At 52.1% G+C, this 21,898-nt stretch overlaps 1 protein-coding gene across 1 annotated transcript in view; it reads left to right on the forward strand.

Annotated features, from left to right (window-relative positions):
• The window catches only part of LOC144609619 (neurexin-2-like), a 309,609-nt gene that overhangs the window by 238,941 nt on the left and 48,770 nt on the right, over positions 1 to 21,898 (forward strand). The window contains exon 6 of the mRNA XM_078428117.1: positions 7,209 to 7,510. Within this exon, the coding sequence (XP_078284243.1) occupies positions 7,209 to 7,510 (302 nt within the window). The remainder of the gene's footprint in view (positions 1 to 7,208; positions 7,511 to 21,898) is intronic.

The raw sequence follows: 21,898 nt of genomic DNA on the forward strand, positions 1-21,898 counted from the left end.
ACAAGGCACAATAAGTAATATTTAATCAGGAGGCCAGTCAGACTGGTGGGAGAACTAGGATGAGGGAGGAACAGAGAGAGGGGGGAAAGCAAGGGCTACTTGGTTAGAGAAATCAATATTCTTACCGCTGGGTTGTAAATATGAGGTGCTGTTCCTCCAATTTACGTTGGGCCTCACTCTGACAGTGGAGGAGTGAGGACATATGGTCATAAGGTCATAAATGATAGGAGCAGAATCGGCACGGCAGGTCGGGATGGAACCCAGGTCGCTGGCGCTGTCAGGCAGCAGCACTACCCGCTGCACCACCGAGCCGCTTATACTGGTGAGGGGAGGGATGAATGGTTCTGGGGCAGTGCAGCTGTGGCAGTCTCAATAGACAATAGACAATAGACAATAGGTGCAGGAGTAGGCCATTCAGCCCTTCGAGCCAGCACCGCCATTCAATGCGATCATGGCTGATCACTCTCAATCAGTACCCCGTTCCTGCCTTCTCCCCATACCCCCTCACTCCGCTATCCTTAAGAGCTCTATCCAGCTCTCTCTTGAAAGCATCCAACGAACTGGCCTCCACTGCCTTCTGAGGCAGAGAATTCCACACCTTCACCACTCTCTGACTGAAAAAGTTCTTCCTCATCTCCGTTCTAAATGGCCGACCCCTTATTCTTAAACTGTGTGGCCCCTTGTTCTGGACTCCCCCAACATTGGGAACATGTTTCCTGCCTCTAATGTGTCCAATCCCCTAATTATCTTATATGTTTCAATAAGATCCCCCCTCATCCTTCTAAATTCCAGTGTATACAAGCCCAATCGCTCCAGCCTTTCTCCGTGGGCTTTAGTTTAGAACTAGAGGCACAGCCCACCGAGTCTGCACCAACACTAACACTACCACTACCCTACACACACTAGGGAGAATTATTTGCGTTTCAACCAAGCCAACTAACCTACAAACCCGCGCGTCTTTGGAGTGTGGGAGGAAACTGGAGCACCTGGAGAAAACCCACGAGGTCACGGGGAGAACGTACAAACTCTGTGCGGACAGCGCCCGTAGTCGGGATGGAACCCGGCTCTCCGGCGCCGTGCCGCCGTGAGGCAGCGGCTCTACCCGCTGCACCACCGTGCTGCCCTGCAGACGGACGGAGGTCAGCCAGCATGGCGACAAGCCCGAGTAAACAGCGCCATTTTCCCCCGCTGCCGAGGGACGGCGGTGACCCTGTAATTAAAGGCGGCGGTGATTGGACGTGAGCTTGAGGGTTTGCCACCGCACACGTGACTGGCACGCTCTGCAGTGATTGTCATGGCAGCAGGCAATGAAATCAGCAAGGAGCTGTCTCCATGGCCATGGGAGTTTGTGCTGAACAGTGAGTGGAGACGTGGACTCTGCCTGCCCTCTCATGGCCATCAGGGAATATGTGCAAGGAACCTTCAGCCCATCTTTACAAACTCCACTGGCTCCCCATCCCCCAGAGAATCCAGTACAAAATCCTCCTCATAACCTACAAAGCCCTCCATAACCTGGCCCCATCCTACCTGACCGACCTCCTCCACAGGCACACTCCCACCTGCACCCTCCGCTCTGCCGCTGCCAATCTCCTGTCCCCCCACATCCGGACCAAACTCAGATCCTGGGGGGACAGGGCTTTCTCCATCGCTGCTCCCACCCTATGGAACTCACTACCCCAAACCGTTAGAGACTCCCCCACACTCACCACATTCAAAACATCGCTGAAGTCTCACCTGTTCAGCACTGCCTTCAACCACTGAAGGTCACCTCACCTTCTGTCTCCTTTCTCTGTTCGTTTACTTATTTACTTATTTATCTATTTATTCATTTCCCCTATGTTCTCTAAATCTCTGTAAAGCGTCTTTGAGTATATGAAAAGCGCTATATAAATATAATGCATTATTATTATTATTATCTGCAACTGCACATTTGATTTGATTTGAACATCGACTTCTCCAACTTTAGATAGTCCCTCTGTCCCTCTCTTCCCCTCCTCCTTCCCAGTTCTCCCTCTATCTTCCCGTCCCCACCTGTATCCTTCCTTTGTCCCGCCCCCCCCCCCCCTGACATCAGTCTGAAGAAGGGTCTCGACCCGAAACGTCACCCATTCCCTCTCTCCTGAGATGCTGCCTGACCCGCTGAGTTACTCCAGCATTTTGTGATCCTCACATACACACATATACAATACAATACAATACAATATATCTTTATTGTCATTGTACCCAGGGGTACAACGAGATTGGATATGCGCCTCCCATACGATGCAATGATTTAAGTAATTTAGACAACAGCAACCCAACGAAACGAAATAATTGTAACAGTTTTTAGACAGGGTAAAGTGCAAGTTGATCTATCCGTTGTGACCATCCGGCTCAGCAGGACCGGTTCATAGCAGCTATGGCCCTGGGGATGAAGCTGTTCCTGAGTCTGGAGGTGCGGGCGTAGAAGGCCTTGTATCGTCTGCCCGATGGAAGGAGTTCGAACAGACTGTTGCAGGGGTGCGAAAAGTCTTTGTGGATGCTGGTGGCTTTTCTGAGGCATCGTGTGTTGTAGATGCCCTCCAAGTCTGGTAGCTGTGTTCCGATGGCCCTCTGAGCTCTATTGACTACCCACTGTAGAGCTTTCCTTTCTGCCTCCGTGCAGCTGAGGTACCACACAGGGATGCCATGCGTTAGGATGCTCTCTGTGGTGCAGCGGTAGAAGGTCTTCAGCAGCTGTTGGGGTAGACCAGACTTCTTCAGTGTTCTTAAGTAGACGCACACACACGCGCACACGTGCACACACACACACACACACACACACACACACACACACACACACACACACACACACACATATCGTGTAGGAAAGAACTGCAGAAGGTCGTTTAAATCGAAGGCAGACACAAAATGTTGGAGTAACTCAGCGGGACAGGCAGCATCTCTGGAGAGAAGGAATGGGTGACGTTTCGGGTCAAGACCCTTCTTCAGACTGAAGACTATATATTTATATTTATATATATATATATATAGATAGATACACACACATACACGCATATGTACACATTGAAAACAAACAATGATAGTGCAATAATAACAATAATAGTTTATTGGAGTTCAGAGCTTATTTGAGGTTGTGGTGTTTAATAGCCTGGTGGCTGTTCCTGAACCTGGAGGTCACAGTTTTCAGGCTCCTGTACCTTCTTCCTGATGGCGGGGGTGAAATGCGTGCGTGGTCAGGGTGGTGTGGGTCTCTGATGATGCTGGCTGCCTTTTTGAGGCAGCGACTCCAGTAGATCCCTTTGATGGTGGGGAGGTCAGTGCCCGTGATGGGCCTTCGATGGTGCGGAGGTCAGTGCCCGTGATGGGCCTTCGATGGTACGGAGGTCAGTGCCCGTGTTGGGCCGGGCAGTGTCCACCACTCACTGTAGATCCCTTCGATGGTGGGGAGGTCAGCATTCGTGATGGACTGGGCAGTGTTCAGCACGTTTTGCAGTCTTCTTCGATGGTGGGGAGGTCAGTGCCCGTGATGGGCCTTCGATGGTGGGGTGTCAGTGCCCATGATGGGCCTTCGATGGTGGGGTGTCAGTGTCCGTGATGGGCCGGGCAGTGTCCACCACTCACTGTAGATCCCTTCGATGGTGGGGTGTCAGTGTCCGTGATGGGCCTTCGATGGTGGGGAGGTCAGTGCCCGTGATGGGCCTTCGATGGTGGGGAGGTCAGTGCCCGTGATGGGCCTTCGATGGTGGGGAGGTCAGTGCCCGTGATGGACCTTCGATGGTGGGGTGTCAGTGTCCGTGATGGGCCTTCGATGGTGGGGGTGTCAGTGTCCGTGATGGGCCTTCGATGGTGGGGTGTCAGTGTCCGTGATGGGCCTCCGATGGTGGGGTGTCAGTGTCTGTGATGGGCCTTCGATGGTGGGGTGTCAGTGCCCATGATGGGCCTCCGATGGTGGGGCGGTCAGCGCCCGTGATGGACCTCCGATGGTGGGGTGTCAGTGTCCGTGATGGGCCTTCGATGGTGGGGTGTCAGTGTCCGTGATGGGCCTTCGATGGTGGGGAGGTCATTGTCCGTGATGGACCTCCGATGGTGGGGTGTCAGTGTCCGTGATGGACCTCCGATGGTGGGGTGTCAGTGTCCGTGTTGGGCCTTCGATGGTGGGGAGGTCATTGTCCGTGATGGACCTCCGATGGTGGGGTGTCAGTGCCCGTGATGGACCTCCGATGGTGGGGTGTCAGTGTCCGTGTTGGGCCTTCGATGGTGGGGAGGTCAGTGCCCGTGATGGGCCTTCGATGGTGGGGAGGTCAGTGCCCGTGATGGGCCTTCGATGGTGGGGAGGTCAGTGCCCGTGATGGGCCTTCGATGGTTGGGAGGTCAGTGCCCGTGATGGGCCTTCGATGGTGGGGTGTCAGTGTCCGTGATGGGCCTTCGATGGTGGGGTGTCAGTGCCCGTGATGGACCGGGCAGTGTTCACCAAGTTTTGCATCTTCTTCGATTTGATTTGTGCTGCTGGGATTTGCTGTGAGAAATTCAGTCTGTGCTTTTCTGACCGAGAGGGAAAGGTGTGTGAATGTTTAATCAGTCTTAATTACTGCTTCTTTGGAATACTAAATATAGTGTTAATCTGCGATCTTTCATGAGAAGATCCTTGATTATCAAAAAAACAAACTTAAAATGCACTTGTGGGATTGGATCATTCAACAGCTATTAAGCCTGGAATTAATTGCAGCTTTGAGATGGGGTTCGAGATTTCACACTGTTGCAGATGGAGGCCGTGAAGATTGGGTCTTCCTCTGGCGTGCAAACCTTCAAGAGAGAGTTAGATTTAGCTCTTAGGGCTAATGGAATCAAGGGATAGGGGGAGAAAGCAGGAACGGGGTACTGATTCTGAATCAGCCATGATCATATTGAATGGGGGTCTGGCTCGAAGGGCCGAATGGCCTCCTCCTGCACCTACTTTCTATGTTTCTATGCTTGCCTGCCTGATATCCTGGTGTTGATCTGCCTGGGGGAATCCCAGGCTGGTGATGAACAGTGTGGTTGGAACAACCAGGAGAGCAGAGCAATAAAAGATGTAAACGTTTCAGTTCAGTTTAGTTTATTGTCAGGTGTACCAAGCGAGGTAGAGTGAAAACAATAGACAATAGACAATAGGTGCAGGAGGAGGCCATTCGGCCCGTCGAGCCTGTACACACCGCCATTCAATGTGATCATGGCCGATCATTCTCAATCAGTACCCCGTTCCTGCCTTCTCCCCATACCCCCTGACTCCGCTATCCTTAAGAGCTCTATCTAGCTCTCTCTTGAATGCATTCAGAGAATTGGCCTCCACTGCCTTCTGAGGCAGAGAATTCCACAGATTCACAGCTCTCTGACGGAAAACGTTTTTCCTCATCTCAGTTCTAAATGGCCGACCCCTTATTCATAAACTGTGGCCCCTTGTTCTGGACTCCCCCAAGATTGGGAACATGTTTCCTGCCTCTAACGTGTCCAATCCCTTAATAATCTTATAAGTTTCGATAAGATCTCCTCTCATCCTTCTAAATTCCAGTGTATACAAGCCTAGTCGCTCCAGTCTTTCAACATATGATAGTCCCCCCATTCCGGGAATTAACCTAGTAAACCTACGCTGCACGCCCTCAATAGCAAGAATATCCTTCCTCAAATTTGGAGGCCAAAACTGCACACAGTACTCCAGGTGCGGTCTCACTAGGGCCCTGTACAACTGCACACAGTACTCCAGGTGCGGTCTCACTAGGGCCCTGTACAACTGCACACAGTACTCCAGGTGCGGTCTCACTAGGGCCCTGTACAACTGCACACAGTACTCCAGGTGCGGTCTCACTAGGGCCCTGTACAACTGCACACAGTACTCCAGGTGCGGTCTCACTAGGGCCCTGTACAACTGTAGAAAGCTTTTGTTGCGTGTTATCCAGCCAGTGGAAAGACAATACTTAATTACAATTTACAGTTTACAGTGTAAGGGAATAACGTTTAGTGCAAGATAAAGCCAGCAAAGTCTGATCAAGGATAGTCCGAGGGTCACCAATCAGGTAGGTAGTAGTTCAGGCCTGCTCTGTGGTTGCGGTAGGACGGTTCAGTTGCCTGATAACAGCCGGGAAGAAACTGTCCCTGAATCTGGAGGTGTGCACTTTCACACTTCTGTACCTCTTGCCCGATGACGAGTGTGGCGGGTGTGTCAGAGAGAGGGTGACACAGTCAGAGGGATGTGTCAGGGAGGGTGTTACAGGGTGGGTCAGTCTTGGGGAGGGTGTTATAGGGAGGGGTTGTGTCAGAGAGAGGGTGGTACAGGGAGGATAGACACCGGTGCTGGAGTAACTCAGCGGGCCAGGCATCATCTAAACTTTCTCAGCCATTCAGCCCATTGAACAAGCATAGATTCAACGGGCTGAATGGCCTCTTCCTATGCTGAGAAAGCTCCGTTTAGTTTAGAGATACAGCGTGGAAACAGGCCCTTCAGACCTTCGAGTCCGTGCTGACCAGCGATTCCCGCACGGTGGCGCAGCGGTAGAGTTGCTGCTTTACAGCGGATGCAGCGCCGGAGACTCAGGTTCGATCCTGACTACGGGTGCTGCACTGTAAGGAGTTTGTACGTTCTCCCCGTGACCTGCGTGGGTTTTCTCCGAGATCTTCGGTTTCCTCCCACACTCCAAAGACGTACAGGTATGTAGGTTAATTGGCTGGGTAAATGTAAAAATTGTCCCTAGTGGGTGTAGGATAGTGTTAGTGTGCGGGGATCGCTGGGCGGCACGGACTTGGTGGGCCGAAAAGGCCTGTTTCCGGCTGTATATATATGATGATATGATATGATACTAACGCTATCCAACACACATGAAGGACAATCACAATTACACCAAGCCAATTAACCTACAAACCCGCTCGTCTTTGGAGTGTGGGAGGAAACCGGAGATCCCGGAGAAAACCCACGCAGGTCACGGGGAGAACGTACAAACTCCGTACAGACGGCGCCCGCAGTCGGGATGGAACCCGGGTCTCTGGCGCTGTGAGGCAGCAGCTCGACCCGCTGCACCGCCGTGCCGCCTGGTTCTGATTCTTTTTTAAAGATGATATCTGGCTTATTCAGGAAGGCAGTGGGTGCCGGAAGGGTTGAGAGTTGTTTCTGCTCTCTGGACCCCTGGTCCTGGGTGACCCTGTCGCTAACTCTCTTCCCCCCCCCCCTCTCCCCCTCTCTTCTCTCCCCCCCACAGCCAAGGAGGAGTCCGTGGCCACCTTCAAGGGCACCGAGTTCTTCTGCTACGACCTGTCGCACAACCCCATCCAGAGTAGCAGCGACGAGATCACCCTCTCCTTCAAGACTCTACAGCGCAACGGGCTGATCCTGCACACGGGCAAGTCGGCCGACTACGTCAACCTGGCGCTGAAGAACGGGGCCGTCTCGCTGGTCATCAACCTGGGCTCAGGGGCCTTCGAGGCCCTGGTCGAACCCGTCAATGGGAAGTTCAACGACAACAACTGGCATGACGTGAGGGTCACACGAAATCTCCGTCAGGTAATGACTCCCGAGTAACCTCTCCCCCTCCTCTCCCCTCTCCCCACCTCCCCCTCCCCCTCCCCCTCCCCTCTCCCCCCCTCTCCTCCCTCCCCACTCCTCCCTCCCCCTCCCCCACCTTCCCCCCTCTCCCCTCCCCACGTCCCCTCCCCTCCACTCCTTCCTCCCTCTCCCCCCTCCCCCTCCATCTCCCCCCTCCCCACTCCCCCTCCCCCTCCTCACCTCTCCCCCCTCCATCTCCCCCTTCCCTCCACCCCTCCCCACCTCCATCTCCCCTCCCCCTCCATCTCCCCCCTCCCCACCTCCCCCTCCCCCACCTCACCTCTCCCCCTCCCCCCCTCTCCACTTCTCCACCTCCCCCTCCCCCACCTCACCTCTCCCCTTCCCCACCTCCCCTCCCCCACCTCCCCTCTCCCTCTCCCCCCCTCCTCCCACCCCCACCCCCTCTCCCTCTCCATCTCCCTCTGTCTGAGTGTTGCTCAGCCTCCACCTGCCCAGCACACATCGTTCACTTGGCATTTAATGTTCCAGGAAAGACAGGACCTACTTGCTCACCTCCGCTAATAGAAACAAACAAAGATATTAAAACAGGTGCGGGAGGAGGCCATTCGGCCCTTCAAGCCAGCACCGCCATTCAATATGATCATGGCTGATCATCTAAAATCAGTACCCCGTTCCTGCTTTCTCCCCATATCCCTTGATTCCTTTAATCCCACCTGCCTGTGTTGGCCCAAGTCCCTCCAAACTCAATTCAATTCAATGAGACTTTATTGTCACATGTACTGGTGAGCTGGTGCAGTGGAAATCTTTGTTGTTGCATCCAATCCGGTAAAATCACACAGCAGACTTCATCTGGGCGGTACACAAGGAATCTCCACCTCTCTGGCGCCGACAATGTTTCAAGGGTTCTTGGTACAGTCTTCCCTTCCCGCAGCGGTGAACCAGGCCGGTGAACCAGGCCCGCTGGACCTCTCCTCGTTCTCTGTGGCCCCCCCCCAACCACCGGGCCCCTCTTTGTTCTATGTAAGAAGCAAATGCAGATGCTGGAATACACCAAAGATAGACACAACATGCTGGAGTAACTCAGCGGGACGGGCAGCGTCTCTGGAAAGAAGGAATGGGTGATGTATCGGGTCGACACAAGGATCACGTCACCCATTCCTCCTCTCCACAGATGCTGCCTGACCCGCTGAGTTACTCCAGCACTCTGTGAAACGTCACCTATCCATGTTCCCCACAGATGCTGCCTGACCCGCTGAGTTACTCCAGCACTCTGTGAAACGTTACCTATCCATGTTCTCCACAGATGCTGCCTGACCCGCTGAGTTACTCCAGCACTCTGTGAAACGTCACCTATCCATGTTCTCCACAGATGCTGCCTGACCCGCTGAGTTACTCCAGCGTTTTGTGTCTCTCTGGGTGGCTCAGCTCGTCAGGTCCCTCTAAACCTGTCCTATCCATGTACCTGTGCAATTGCCTTAAATATTGTTACTGTACCTGCCTTGACTACCTCCTCTGGCAGCTCGTTCCATAAGCCCACCACCCTCTGTGTGGAAAAGTATGCTCCTCAAGGTCCTATTAAATCTTTGTGTAAGGTGGAACTGCAGAAACTGTTTTAAACCGAAGGTAGACACAAAGTGCTGGAGTAACTCAGCAGGACAGGCAGCATCTCTGGAGAGAAGGAATGGGTGACGTTTCGGGTCGAGGCCCTTCTTCAGACTGGTTAGGGATAAGGGAAACGAGATATATAGACGGTGATGTGGAGAGATAAAGAACAATGAATGAAAGATTCTTTATCTCTCAACATCACTGTCGATATCTCTCAACTGAGCTGTCAGGGCAGGTGGGACTCGTGTAGCTGGGACATTTTGGCCAGTGTGGGCAGGTTGGGCCGAAGGACCTGTTTCCACACTGTATCACTCTATGACTCCGCTCAGTCCGCCTAAACCTGCCTGATCTCCCAGTTGTTAAACACTTTAACCCCCCCCCCCTCCCATTCCCACACTGACCTTTCTGTCCTGGGCCTCCTCCATTGTCAGAGTGAGGCCCAGTGCAAATTGGAGGAACAGCACCTCATATTTCGCTTGGGTAGTTTACACCCCTGCAGTATGAACATTGACTTCTCTAACTTCAAGTAGCCCTTGCATTCCCTCTCTCTCTCCATCCCCTGGCACCAGTGTGACTGTCTCCGACTACATTTGATCTCTGTTTGATTTGTTGCTCCCTTCTCCCAGCTAACAATGGTCTATTCTACATTCCCAATGAACACTCATCCGCACTGTCGTGTTTTCACACCCAGCACTTCCTTATCTATGGATCCCCCCTCTCCACTGACTCCCGGTCTGACCCAAAACGTCACCCATTCCTTCTCTCCAGAGATGCTGCCTGTCCCGCTGAGTTTCTCCACCATACTGTGTCTGCCTTCACTCCACACTCTACGACTCTCTGTCCAGATGATCAGCTTTAGAGGGGCCTGTTTCCGTGTTGTGTCACTGTATACTAACCAGTTAGATCGCCATCACGTGGAAACCTGCTTGCTTAGAGAAGAAACAGAGTGAGGAGGGTGAGGAGGTAACACACAGGACGGAGATTGTGAATTATTTCTCTGGTGGTTCCTGCAAGGGAAAAAGATGAGAGCTTGAGAGACAGAAACACATGAGATTTAACGGGTTTAATTACTGTCAATAGACCTTTAACACAAAGGCTTTATTGCCGTCACTGGTCAGTAATTATGAGTTATTATTGTTAGTGGATCTGCAGCAAAAGTTTATTAAATTAAGTGGTCTGCTGAAGGTAATTATTATATTATTAAATGCATGATATTAATTGTTCCAGTGGTGCAGCATTACCGTAGTAATTACGGAGTTCCCGGAAGCAGTGGAGGGGTATCACCGGCCAGTGAGCTTGCCGCTGGAACCTTTCCATGTTCTCCCAGTATAGGTGTCCTGCAGCATAGGACAGGGACGCACCTGATTCAGGAGTGTAGCGGGCCGTTCAGGATTCCAGTACACCCCAGTGCAAGGTGATCACTGTGGGCAGAGTGTGGAGGAGTTAGACAATAGACAATAGACAATAGACAATAGACAATAGGTGCAGGAGGAGGCCATTCAGCCCTTCGAGCCTGTACGCACCGCCATTCAATGCGATCATGGCTGATCACTCTCAATCAGTACCCCGTTCCTGCCTTCTCCCCATACCCCCTCACTCCGCTATCCTTAAGAGCTCTATCCAGCTCTCTCTTGAAAGCATCCAACGAACTGGCCTCCACTGCCTTCTGAGGCAGAGAATTCCACACCTTCACCACTCTCTGACTGGAAAAGTTCTTCCTCATCTCCGTTCTAAATGGCCTACCCCTTATTCTTAAACTGTGGCCCCTTGTTCTGGACTCCCCCAACATTGGGAACATGTTTCCTGCCTCTAATGTGTCCAATCCCCTAATTATCTTATATGTTTCAATAAGATCCCCCCTCATCCTTCTAAATTTCAGTGTATACAAGCCCAATCGCTCCAGCCTTTCAACATACGACAGTCCCGCCATTCCGGTTCAGTTACAGGAAGAGATTCCTCAGGCTGGGCTTGCTATCCCTGGAGCACAGGAGGCTGAGAGGTGACTTGGATAGAAGGCATGAAGATTATGAAAGGCACTCACAGGGTCGAAAGTCTAAATCTAATTGTTTCCCCCAGAGTAGGGGTGTCAGAAACACGAAGGCACAGGTTTAAGGTGAGAGTTTTAACGGGGATCTGAGGATTAAGGTTTTTAGAGTCGACCCGAAACGTCACCTATTCCTGTTCTCCAGGGATGCTGCCTGACCCGCTGAGTTACTCCAGCACTTTGTGTCTATCTGTGGTGTGACTTTGCAGTTCCGTCCTAAGTGTTTTTTAATCTGGAGTGGTTGATATCTGGAACATACTGCAGAGCAGGTGGTGAAGTCAGATGCAGTCATTCGAGAGAAGCAAAGAAAATAGGTGCAGGAGTAGGCCATGTGGCCCTTCGAGCCAGCACCGCCATTCAATATGATCATGGCAGATCATCCTAAATCAGTACCCCGTTCCTGCCTTCTGCCCATATCCCCCTGATTCCCTTACATTTGAGAGGCACAGAGGCAGGCACTTAAATAGACAAGGCACAGAAGGACAATGGGCTTAACATAAGCAAATGGGCAAATGGGTGGGCATGGACGTGATGGGCCGAATGGCCCGTTTATGTGCTGTACGACTGTAACACTCTGACATGTAAAATGGCAGCAGGTGCAACGACCACTACTTTTATTTATATGGTACCTTTTACAAGGCACTTTAGAGAAGTAGTGCCAGACGAGGTCCCTGTTAAATTGCCCCCTCCCCCCCCCCCCACTCATAAGGTCACAAGTGATAGGAGCAGAAGTAGGCCATTCAGCCCATCAAGTCTGCTTCGTCATTCAATCATGGCTGTTCTATCTCTCCCTCCTAACCCCATTCTCCTGCCTTCTCCCCATAACCCCTGACACCCGCACTGATCAAGAATCTATTTATCTCTGCCTTAAATATATCCACTGACTTGGCCTCCGCAGCCGTCTGTGGCAAAGTATCCCACAGATTCACCACCTCCTGATTAAAGAAATTCCTCCTCATCTCCTTCCTAAAGGAACGTCCTTTAATCCTGAGGCTGTGCCCTCTGGAAAGGATAGACACAGAATGCTGGAGTAACTCAGCAGGGACAGGCAGCATCTCTGGAGGGAAGGAATGGGTGACGTTTCGGGTCGAGACCCTTCTTCAGACAGAGATATGGAAGGGCAAGGTGTGAAAACGAGACATCAAATGGGACGAAAACAAAGGAAAATGTAGAATTGTTAGCTAGGACAAGGTGGCAATGAGGCAGCAAAGATAGAATTTAACCAGGAGGACAGTCAGACTGGTCGGATGAGAGAGGGACGGAGAGAGAGGGAAGGATAGGAGCTGAGTGGCAGTGTGGCCTCCTGGTGCACCCTCCCCTCTCCGTGTTCCCGGCTGCCCAAGTGGGCTGGAATAATTACACGTACTAAGAGCGCATTATTGAACTGGGAGCAAATTGGCCCAAGTCAATACTGCTCTATAAAGCTGCAAATATTGCTGCAATTGGTAGCCTAGCAACGGCACTTGTCAGTGGCACGACGATATTGCCGGTTGAGCTGGCGATTTCTTGCTGCCGGGGCCTTGGTGACGGGATCTACACTAGTCCCACCTGCCCACACCGGCCAACATGCCCCATCTACACTAGACCCACACCGACCAACGTGCCCCATCTACACTAGTCCCACCTGCCCACACCGGCCAACATGTCCCAGCTACACTAGTCCCACCTGCCCACACCGGCCAACATGTCCCAGCTACACTAGTCCCATCTGCCCACACCGACCAACATGCCCCAGCTACACTATCCTACCTGCCCACACCGACCAACATGCCCCATCTACACTAGTCCCACCTGCCCACACCGGCCAACATGTTCCAGCTACACTAGTCCCACCTGCCCACACCGACCAACATGCCCCATCTACACTAGTCCCACCTGCCCACACCGACCAACATGCCCCATCTACACTAGTCCCACCTGCCCACACCGACCAACATGCCCCATCTACACTAGTCCCACCTGCCCACACCGACCAACATGCCCCATCTACACTAGTCCCACCTGCCCACACCGACCAACATGCCCCATCTACACTAGTCCCACCTGCCCACACCGGCCAATATGCCCCATCTACACTAGTCCCACCTGCCCACACCGGCCAATATGCCCCATCTACACTAGTCCCACCTGCCCACACCAGCCAACATGTCCCAGCTACACTATCCCACCTGCCCGCGTTTGGCCCATATCCCTCCAAACCTGTCCTATCCATATACCTGTCCAACTGTTTCTTAAACGTTGGGATAGTCCCAGCCTCAACTACCTCCTCCGGCAGCTCATTCCATTCACCCACCACCCTCTATGTGGAAAAGTTACCCCTCAGGTTCCGATTAAATCTTTTCCCCTTCACCTTGAACCCGTGTCCTCTGGTCCTCCATTCCCCTACTGTGGGCAAGAGACTTTGTGCGTCTACCCGATCTATTCCTCTTGTGATTTTCTACACCTCTGTAAGATCACCCCTCACCCTTCTGCGCTCCAAGGAGTAGAGACCCAGCCTGCTCAACCTCTCCCTGCAGCTCAGACGCTCGAGTTGTGGCAGCGTCCTCGTGAATCTTCCTCAGAGCAAGGGGTAGGACCAGGTCCCTCCAGCACCCTGGGGTGGGGGAGCAGCATTGCAAGAGGGCGTGTAATAACCGACGTCACCAATACTAGATGTGTGTGCTCTGTCTCACACTGTCTCACACTGCCGTCTGTGGGATCTTGCTGTGTACACCTTGTGGACTCAGCTTCAGAAGGTGTGCACTCCAAAGACGTGCACGTTTGTAGGTTCGTAGGCTTCTGTAAATTGTCCTCCGTGTGCAGGATTGAACTAGTGTTGAACAGGAGGAGGGGGAGTCCACTCGGCCCCTCAATGCTGCCCCACCATCTGAGATGATCAGAGCTGGCCTTGTACTCTTCTGGTTAGTTTATAGTTTAGTTTAGTTTATTGCCACGTGTACTGAGGTACAGTGAAAAGCTGTTGTTGCTTGCTAACCAGTCAGCGGAAAGACAATGCGTGATTACAATCGAGCCATCCACGGTGTAAAGGGAATAACGTTTAGTGCAAGGTAAAGTCCAGTAAAGTCTGATTAAAGATAGTCCAAGGGTCTCCAGTGAGGTAGATCATAAGGACATAAGGAATAGAGTAGAATTAGGCCATTCGGCCCAACAAGTCTACTCCACCATTCAATCATGGCTGATCTATCTCTCCCTCCTAACCCCATTCTACGTACTCCCGTTTTAAGTGACCCCCCCCCCCCTTTATTTCTTTGCTCGCTTCCCTTGTACACGACTCTCCCACCAATAGAACCACCTTAACATCAACTCTGTCAGGCTGTTTTGGGTCTTCTGTGACAGACACAAAATGCTGGACTAGCTCAGTGGGTCAGGCAGCATCTCTGGAGAGAAGGAATGGGTGACGTTTCGGATCTGAAGAAGGGTCTCGACCCGAAATGTCACCCATTCCTTCTCTCCAGAGATGCTGCCTGTCCCGCTGAGTTACTCCAGCACTCTGTGTCTGTATCTTTGGTGTAAAGCAGCATCTGCAGATCCCTCCTACACATTGGTCTTCCGTGTTTGGGTAAGGCCACCCTCTCGTTCTTCTCTGAGCTCCAGCATGTAGACAATGTGCTGTGTTTGTGGTGGGTCTTACCGTTAGCAACAAGTAAAGTCCAGGGGGAAAACATTTTCATCACCTCCTGCTTTAAGGATGCAGCCACTTTAAGGATTTAACACGTGTAAAAATAATTTCATATTTAATAAGTTCATAAGTTCATCAGTGATAGGAGTAGAATTAGGCCATTCGGCCCATTAAGTCTACTCCACCATTCAATCATGGCTGATCTATCTCACCCTCTCAATCCCATCCCCCTGCCTTCTCCCCATAACCCCTGCCTTCTCCCCATAACCCCTGCCTTCTCCCCATAACCCCTGACACCCGTACTAATCAAGTGAGTCTGAAGAAGGGTCTCATCCCGAATCGTCACCCATTCCTTCTCTCCAGAGATACTGCCTGTCCCGCTGAGTTACTCCAGCTTTTTGTGTCTCTTTGGTTTAAACCAGCATCTGCAGTTCCTTCTTACACGAGAATCTATCTATCTCTGCCTTAAAAATACCCATTGACTTGGCCTCCACAGTCTTCTGTGGCAATGAATTCCACAGATTCACCACCCTCTGACTAAAGAAACTCCTCCTCATCTCTTTTCTAAAGGAACGTCCTTTAATACTGAGGCTGTGGCCTCTGGTGCTAGATTCTCCCACTAGTGGGAACATCCTCTCCACATCCACTCTATCCAGGCCGCTCACTATTCGGTGATGATACCTGCATGTTAAATCCAGTGAACACAATAGGTTGCCACGGGTTGGGTGAACGGGTTTCCTTCTTGGAGTATGAACGGTCACCATGAACGATCTTTGCTGGGCAGGTTAATTCCTGATCTGGGAACATACGGATTGAGACATTGCTTTGTTACGCTAAACTGTGCTGAGTGTGACAATTGACTTGTGACCTTGTTCGGCAGCGGGATCGGTTGCAGGGGTTTGGCCTGATAGGGAAACACTGCGGCTGCCTGGGGTCCATCGCCCCGAGACCACAACAAGGGTCTTGTCAGCCACCCTGCCCTGATCCACGGTCAATGGGAGGGCCAATGTTGGCCGGTGGCCACACAGACTGCAACCACATGTGTGTGTGTGTGTGTGTGTGAATCTGTGTGTGTGTGCGTGTGTGTGTGAATGTGTGTGTGTGTGTGTGTGTGTGTGTGTGTGTGTGTGTGTGTGAATCTGTGTGTGTGAATGTGGGTGTGTGTGAATCTGTGTGTGTGTGCGAATCTGTGTGTGTGTGTGAATCTGTGTGTGCGTGTATATGTGTGAATCTGTGTGTGTGTGTATATGTGCGCTTGTGTGCGTTCATGTACAGAGGCATGGGAGTGTGTGTGGGTGTGCATGTGTGAGTCTGTGTGTGGACAGATGTGCGGGAGAGAGTGTGTAAATGCATGTGTGAGACTGTGTGTGCGTGTGCATTCATGTACTGATGTGTGCGTGTGAGACTGTGTGTGACCTCTTTTTTCCTTAACAAGGAGCTTTTATTCAATTAAACACAAAAGCAATGTAGTAAATTAAATCAAGACCCGCTGGCAGTTTACAAACTGCAATCAGTTATCAGAGTCGGAAGAAGGGTCTCGACCCAAAACATCACCCGTTCCTTCCCTCCACAGATGCTGCCTGACCCCCCGCTGAGTTACTCCAGCACTCTGTGAAACGTCACCTATCCATGTTCTCCACAGATGCTGCCTGACCCGCTGAGTTACTCCAGCACTCTGTGAAACGTCACCTATCCATGTTCTCCACAGATGCTGCCTGACCCGCTGAGTTACTCCAGCACCCTGTGAAACGTCACCCATTCAATAGACAATAGGTGCAGGAGGAGGCCATTCGGCCCTTCGAGCCTGTAGGCACCGCCATTCAATGTGATCATGGCTGATCATTCTCAATCAGTACCCCGTTCCTGCCTTCTCCCCATACCCCCTGACTCCGCTATCCTTAAGAGCTCTATCTAGCTCTCTCTTGAATGCATTCAGAGAATTGGCCTCCACTGCCCTCTGAGGCAGAGAATTCCACAGATTTACAAATCTCTGACTGAAAAAGTATTTCCTCATCTCCGTTCTAAATGGCCGACCCCTTATTCTGTGGCCCCTGGTTCCGGACTCCCCCAACATTGGGAACATGTTTCCTGCCTCATTCCTTCTCTCCAGAGATGCTGCCTGTGCCGCTGAATTACTCCAGCATTTTGTGTTCCCAGGCATCAGATTAAAATGTTGTCAACCTTATCTAGAATATACTCGATCCCCCGCGGCGACCAGCGGTCACGGAAGGCCTGCACAGTCCCCGTGGACACCGTGTGTTCCCTCTCCAGGCCCGGAAGAGGGGCGGGCAGTGAAGCTATGCCTTGAGGGCCACAGGGAATTCTAGGAGTATAGGAGCAAAGAGGTCCTTCTGCAGTTGTACAGGGCCCTAGTAAGACCGCACCTGGAGTACTGTGTGCAGTTTTGGTCTCCAAATTTGAGGAAGGATATTCTTGATATTGAGGGCGTGCAGCGTACGTTTACTAGGTTAATTCCCGGAATGGCGGGACTGTCATATGTTGAAAGACTGGAGCGACTAGGCTTGTATACACTGGAATTTAGAAGGATGAGACAAGATCTTATCGAAACCTATAAGATTATTAAGGGGTTGGACACGTTAGAGGCAGGAAACATGTTCCCAATGTTGGGGGAGTCCAGAACAAGGGGCCACAGTTTAAGAATAAGGTGTCGGCCATTTAGAACTGAGATGAGGAAAAACTTTTTCAGTCAGAGAGTTGTGAATCTGTGGAATTCTCTGCCTCAGAGGGCAGTGGAGGCCAATTCTCTGAATGCATTCAAGGGAGAGCTAGATAGAGCTCTTAAGGATAGCGGAGTCAGGGGGGTATGGGGAGAGGGCAGGAACGGGGTACTGATTGAGAGTGATCAGCCATGATCACATTGAATGGCGGTGCGTACAGGCTCGAAGGGCCCAATGGCCTCCTCCTGCACCTATTGTCTTTTGACCTATTGAGACAGTGTGTGACAGGAAGGTGCAGAGGGAGGATGGTGTGGTAAAGCTGGGTATGCGAGTGGCTTTAAGTGTATCTGACCAGAGGTTACTGTGAGACAGTGAAGCAGATTGGCTTCAGTGCCTGCAGTGAAGAAAGTAATTGTTGTGTCAGTTTGTGGCTTTGCATGGTCTGTTGCTGAAGGACCTTCAAATGTTCCAGTAAGATGGGAGGCAGGCTGCCAATATCCAGCTTCGTTACGTTTGAGATTGTTTTAGTAAGATGATGGTTGCTGTGTGGCCTGTATCCTCCAATCCCCATTCAACACAGTCTCTCTATGTTGGGGGTCGCTACTGTACGTTCATATGTCATAGGACCAGAATTAGGCCATTCGGCCCATCGAGTCCACTCCGCCATTCAATCATGGCTGATCTATCTCTCCCTCCTAACCCCATTCTCCTGCCTTCTCCCCATAACCCCTGACACCTGCACTGATCAAGAACCTATCTATCTCTGCCTTAAACATATCCACTGACTTGTGGCCTCCACAGCCGTTTGTGGCAAAGAGTCCCACAGATTCACCGCCCTCTAAAGAAATCCCACCTCATCTCCTTCCCAAAGGAATCTCCTTTAATTCTGAGGCTGTGCCCTCTGGTCCTAGACTCTCCCACTAGTGGAAACATCCTCTCCACATCCACTCTACCCGGGCCGCTCATTATTTAGTAAGTTTCAATGAGGTCCCCCCTCATGCTTCTGAACCCCAGTTAGTGCAGGCCCAGTGCAGGCCCACACACACACACACAGATTCATACACTGACATTGACACACACACACACACACACACACACACACACACACACATACACACAGACGCACGCACACACACAGACACACACACAGACGCACGCACACACACAGACACACACACAGATGCTCGCACACACACAGACGCACACACACACACACACACACACACAGACGCATGCACACACACAGACACACACACAGATGCTCGCACACACACAGACGCACGCACACACACACACACACACACACAGACGCATGCACACACGGACATTCACATACACAAATACACACACACAGACGCACACACACACACACATATGCAGACACGGACACACACACAGACACTCACGCACACACACGCACACACACAGACGCACACAGACACACACACACACACAGACACACACAGACACACACACACACACAGACACACGCGCACACGCACACAGACAGACACAGACACATAGAGCCGTAAGTGGGGGGGGGGGGGTGATACCCGAGTCTCTGGAGCTGAGGCAGCAGCTCGACCCGCTGCGCCACCACGCCACCTCTCCCTTTGCTGTGGCAAAGGCGTCTGTCAGTCGCTGGCTCCGAGCAAGACTGGCAACCTGCCCATGTCACCTCCAACAATCCTGACCCTGAGGGGCGAGCGAGGGTGCAGCAGTTACCCGATGCTCCTTACCTCTGCGGCTGCAGTTTGGGTGAGAGTGTCAGTCATTATGACTGAGGTGTCACTAAGACAGATGGTTTCCGCGGGTGCCTCAATAGGTGCTGAGGTTATCCGGCTCGAAGATCAATGATTTTCTGCACAAAACCATTTTTGCTGCCCGCAAGGTCATCAATCACTTTCACATCCTATTTAAAATCAATATTGCAATCAGGGGGTTGGTGCCAAGTGACGGGATCTACCTCCGGCCCATTACTCAGCCTCTCCTGCTGGTCAGCTTGGCTGTGGACAAGGGTGTTCACGGCTGTTCCCCCAGCCCTCCTGTGCCCAACCTCCCGACACACTGCCTCCTACTTACAGAGAGACACAGAGTGCTGGAGTAACCCAGCGGGTCAGGCAGCATCTGTGGAGAGAAGGAAGCTGCTGCCTCAGCTCCAGAGACTCGGGTATCACCCCCCCCCCACTTACGGCTCTATGTGTCTGTGTCTGTGTGTGTGCGTGTGCGCGCGCGTCTGTGTGTGTATGTGCGTGTGTCTGTGTGTGTGTGTGTGTGTCTGTGTGCGTCTGTGTGTGTGCGTGTGTGTGCGTGAGTGTCCGTGTGTGTGTCCGTGTCTGCATATGTGTGTGCGTGTGTGTGCGTGTGCGTCTGTGTATTTGTGTACGTGGATGTCCGTGTGTGCATGTATACACTGGAATTTAGAAGGATGAGGGGGGTCTTATTGAAACATATAAGATAATTAGGGGATTGGACACATTAGAGGCAGGAAACATGTTCCCAATGTTGGGGGAGTCCAGAACAAGGGGCCACAGTTTAAGAATAAGGGGTCGGCCATTTAGAACGGAGATGAGGAAGAACTTTTTCAGTCAGAGAGTGGTGAAGGTGTGGAATTCTCTGCCTCAGAAGGCAGTGGAGGCCAGTTCGTTGGATGCTTTCAAGAGAGAGCTGGATAGAGCTCTTAAGGATAGCGGAGTGAGGGGGTATGGGGAGAAGGCAGGAACGGGGTACTGATTGAGAGTGATCAGCCATGATCGCATTGAATGGCGGTGCGTACAGGCTCGAAGGGCTGAATGGCCTCCTCCTGCACCTATTGTCTATTGTCTATTGAATGGGTGACATATCGGGCCGAGACCCTTCTTAAGACTGAAAGTCACGGTAAAGGGAAATATTAACTGGCCTTCATTGTGAGAGGATTTGAGTATAGGAGCAAGGAGGTCCTACTGCAGTTGTACAGGGCCCTGGCGAGACCGCACCTGGAGTACTGTGTGCAGTTTTGGTCTCCTAATTTGAGGAAGGACATTCTTGCTTTTGAGGGAGTGCAGCGTAGGTTCACCAAGTTAATTCCCGGGATGGCGGGACTGACATATGATGAAAGAAAGGGTCGACTGGCCTTGTATTCACTGGAGCTGAGGGGAATCTTATAACCCGCTGAGTTACTCCAGCACTCTGTGAAACGTTACCTATCCGTGTTCCCCTCAGATGCTGCCTGACCCGCTGAGTTACTCCAGCACTCTGTCTATCTGAGATCTGGGTGGTCAGTTTCTCTGAGGATATTCCCTGAGGTTTCTGGGTGGGGAACGTGAGCAAGGGACTGGTTATTAAATGGCAGCAGTGGTGGTTTTTGCAGTCTGCTCAGCCAAGGTGCAATCAACATGCACTGCATGTCCCTCTCCTGATCTGTTCCTGTAAACAGCTTACCTCTCTCTGTACGGGCGGCTTCACTGCAGAGACTAGTCAGGCACACAGTGACGGAAAGTGAGGGTGAGAGAGACAGAGGGAGTGTAGGGCGGGAGCTCGCTCGGAGCTGGGGACACACAGGGAGATTCATGGGCGTCGGGTGGGAATCTGGCGTGGGGAGGGGTGGAGGGGGGGGGGGTGTGGACCAAGGGGGAACTGTGTCCATGGCCTGAACCCGGGCAACATCAGGGTTTAGAGCACGGAGCAGAGGATGGTTGTTCTTGATACGTTGCATTAAACTCACAGTCACCGGCGCTGAGGACCAGAGAGCTCCTGATATGAGCGTGTATCAGAGTGTCTGTGTGTGGCTGAATGCTTCTGTAAACTGTTTGTGTGTGTCTGTGCATGTCTGCGTTTGTGTGCGCGTATGTGCGTGCGTGTGCCAGCGTGTGTGCGCATGTGTGTGTCTGTGCATGTCTGCGTTTGTATGTGCGTGCGTGTGCCAGCGTGTGTGCGCATGTGTGTCTGTGCATGTCTGCGTTTGTGTGTGCGTATGTGTGTGCGTATGTGCGTGCGTGTGCCAGCGTGTGTGCGCATGTGTGTGCGTGTGTGCGTGGTGTGTGACTGTGCCTATGTACATGTGTGTTTATACATGCCTGCATGTGCGTACATGCGCACACAAAGTTATTCTGCCCACACTGACAGCTGCACATCGGCACTGAGCTGGGTGGGAGATCACGGTGGCGCAGCGGGTAGAGCTGCTGCCTCACAGCCCCAGAGACCCGGGTCCGATCCCAACTACGGGCGCCGTCTGTACGGAGTTTGTACGTTCTCCCCGTGACCTGCGTGGGTTTTCTCCGGGCGCTCCGGTTTCCTCCCACACTCCAAAGACGTACAGGTGTGTAGGTTAATTGGCTTGGTGTAAATGTAAATTGTCCCTAGTGTGTGTTGGATAGTGTTAGTGTGCGGGGGATCGCTGGTCGACACGGACTCGGTGGGCCGAAGGGCCTGTTTCCGCGCTGCATCTCTAAACTAAACCA

The sequence above is a fragment of the Rhinoraja longicauda genome, chromosome 34 (assembly GCF_053455715.1).
Source record: "Rhinoraja longicauda isolate Sanriku21f chromosome 34, sRhiLon1.1, whole genome shotgun sequence".
Classification (NCBI taxonomy): Eukaryota; Metazoa; Chordata; class Chondrichthyes; order Rajiformes; family Arhynchobatidae; genus Rhinoraja; species Rhinoraja longicauda.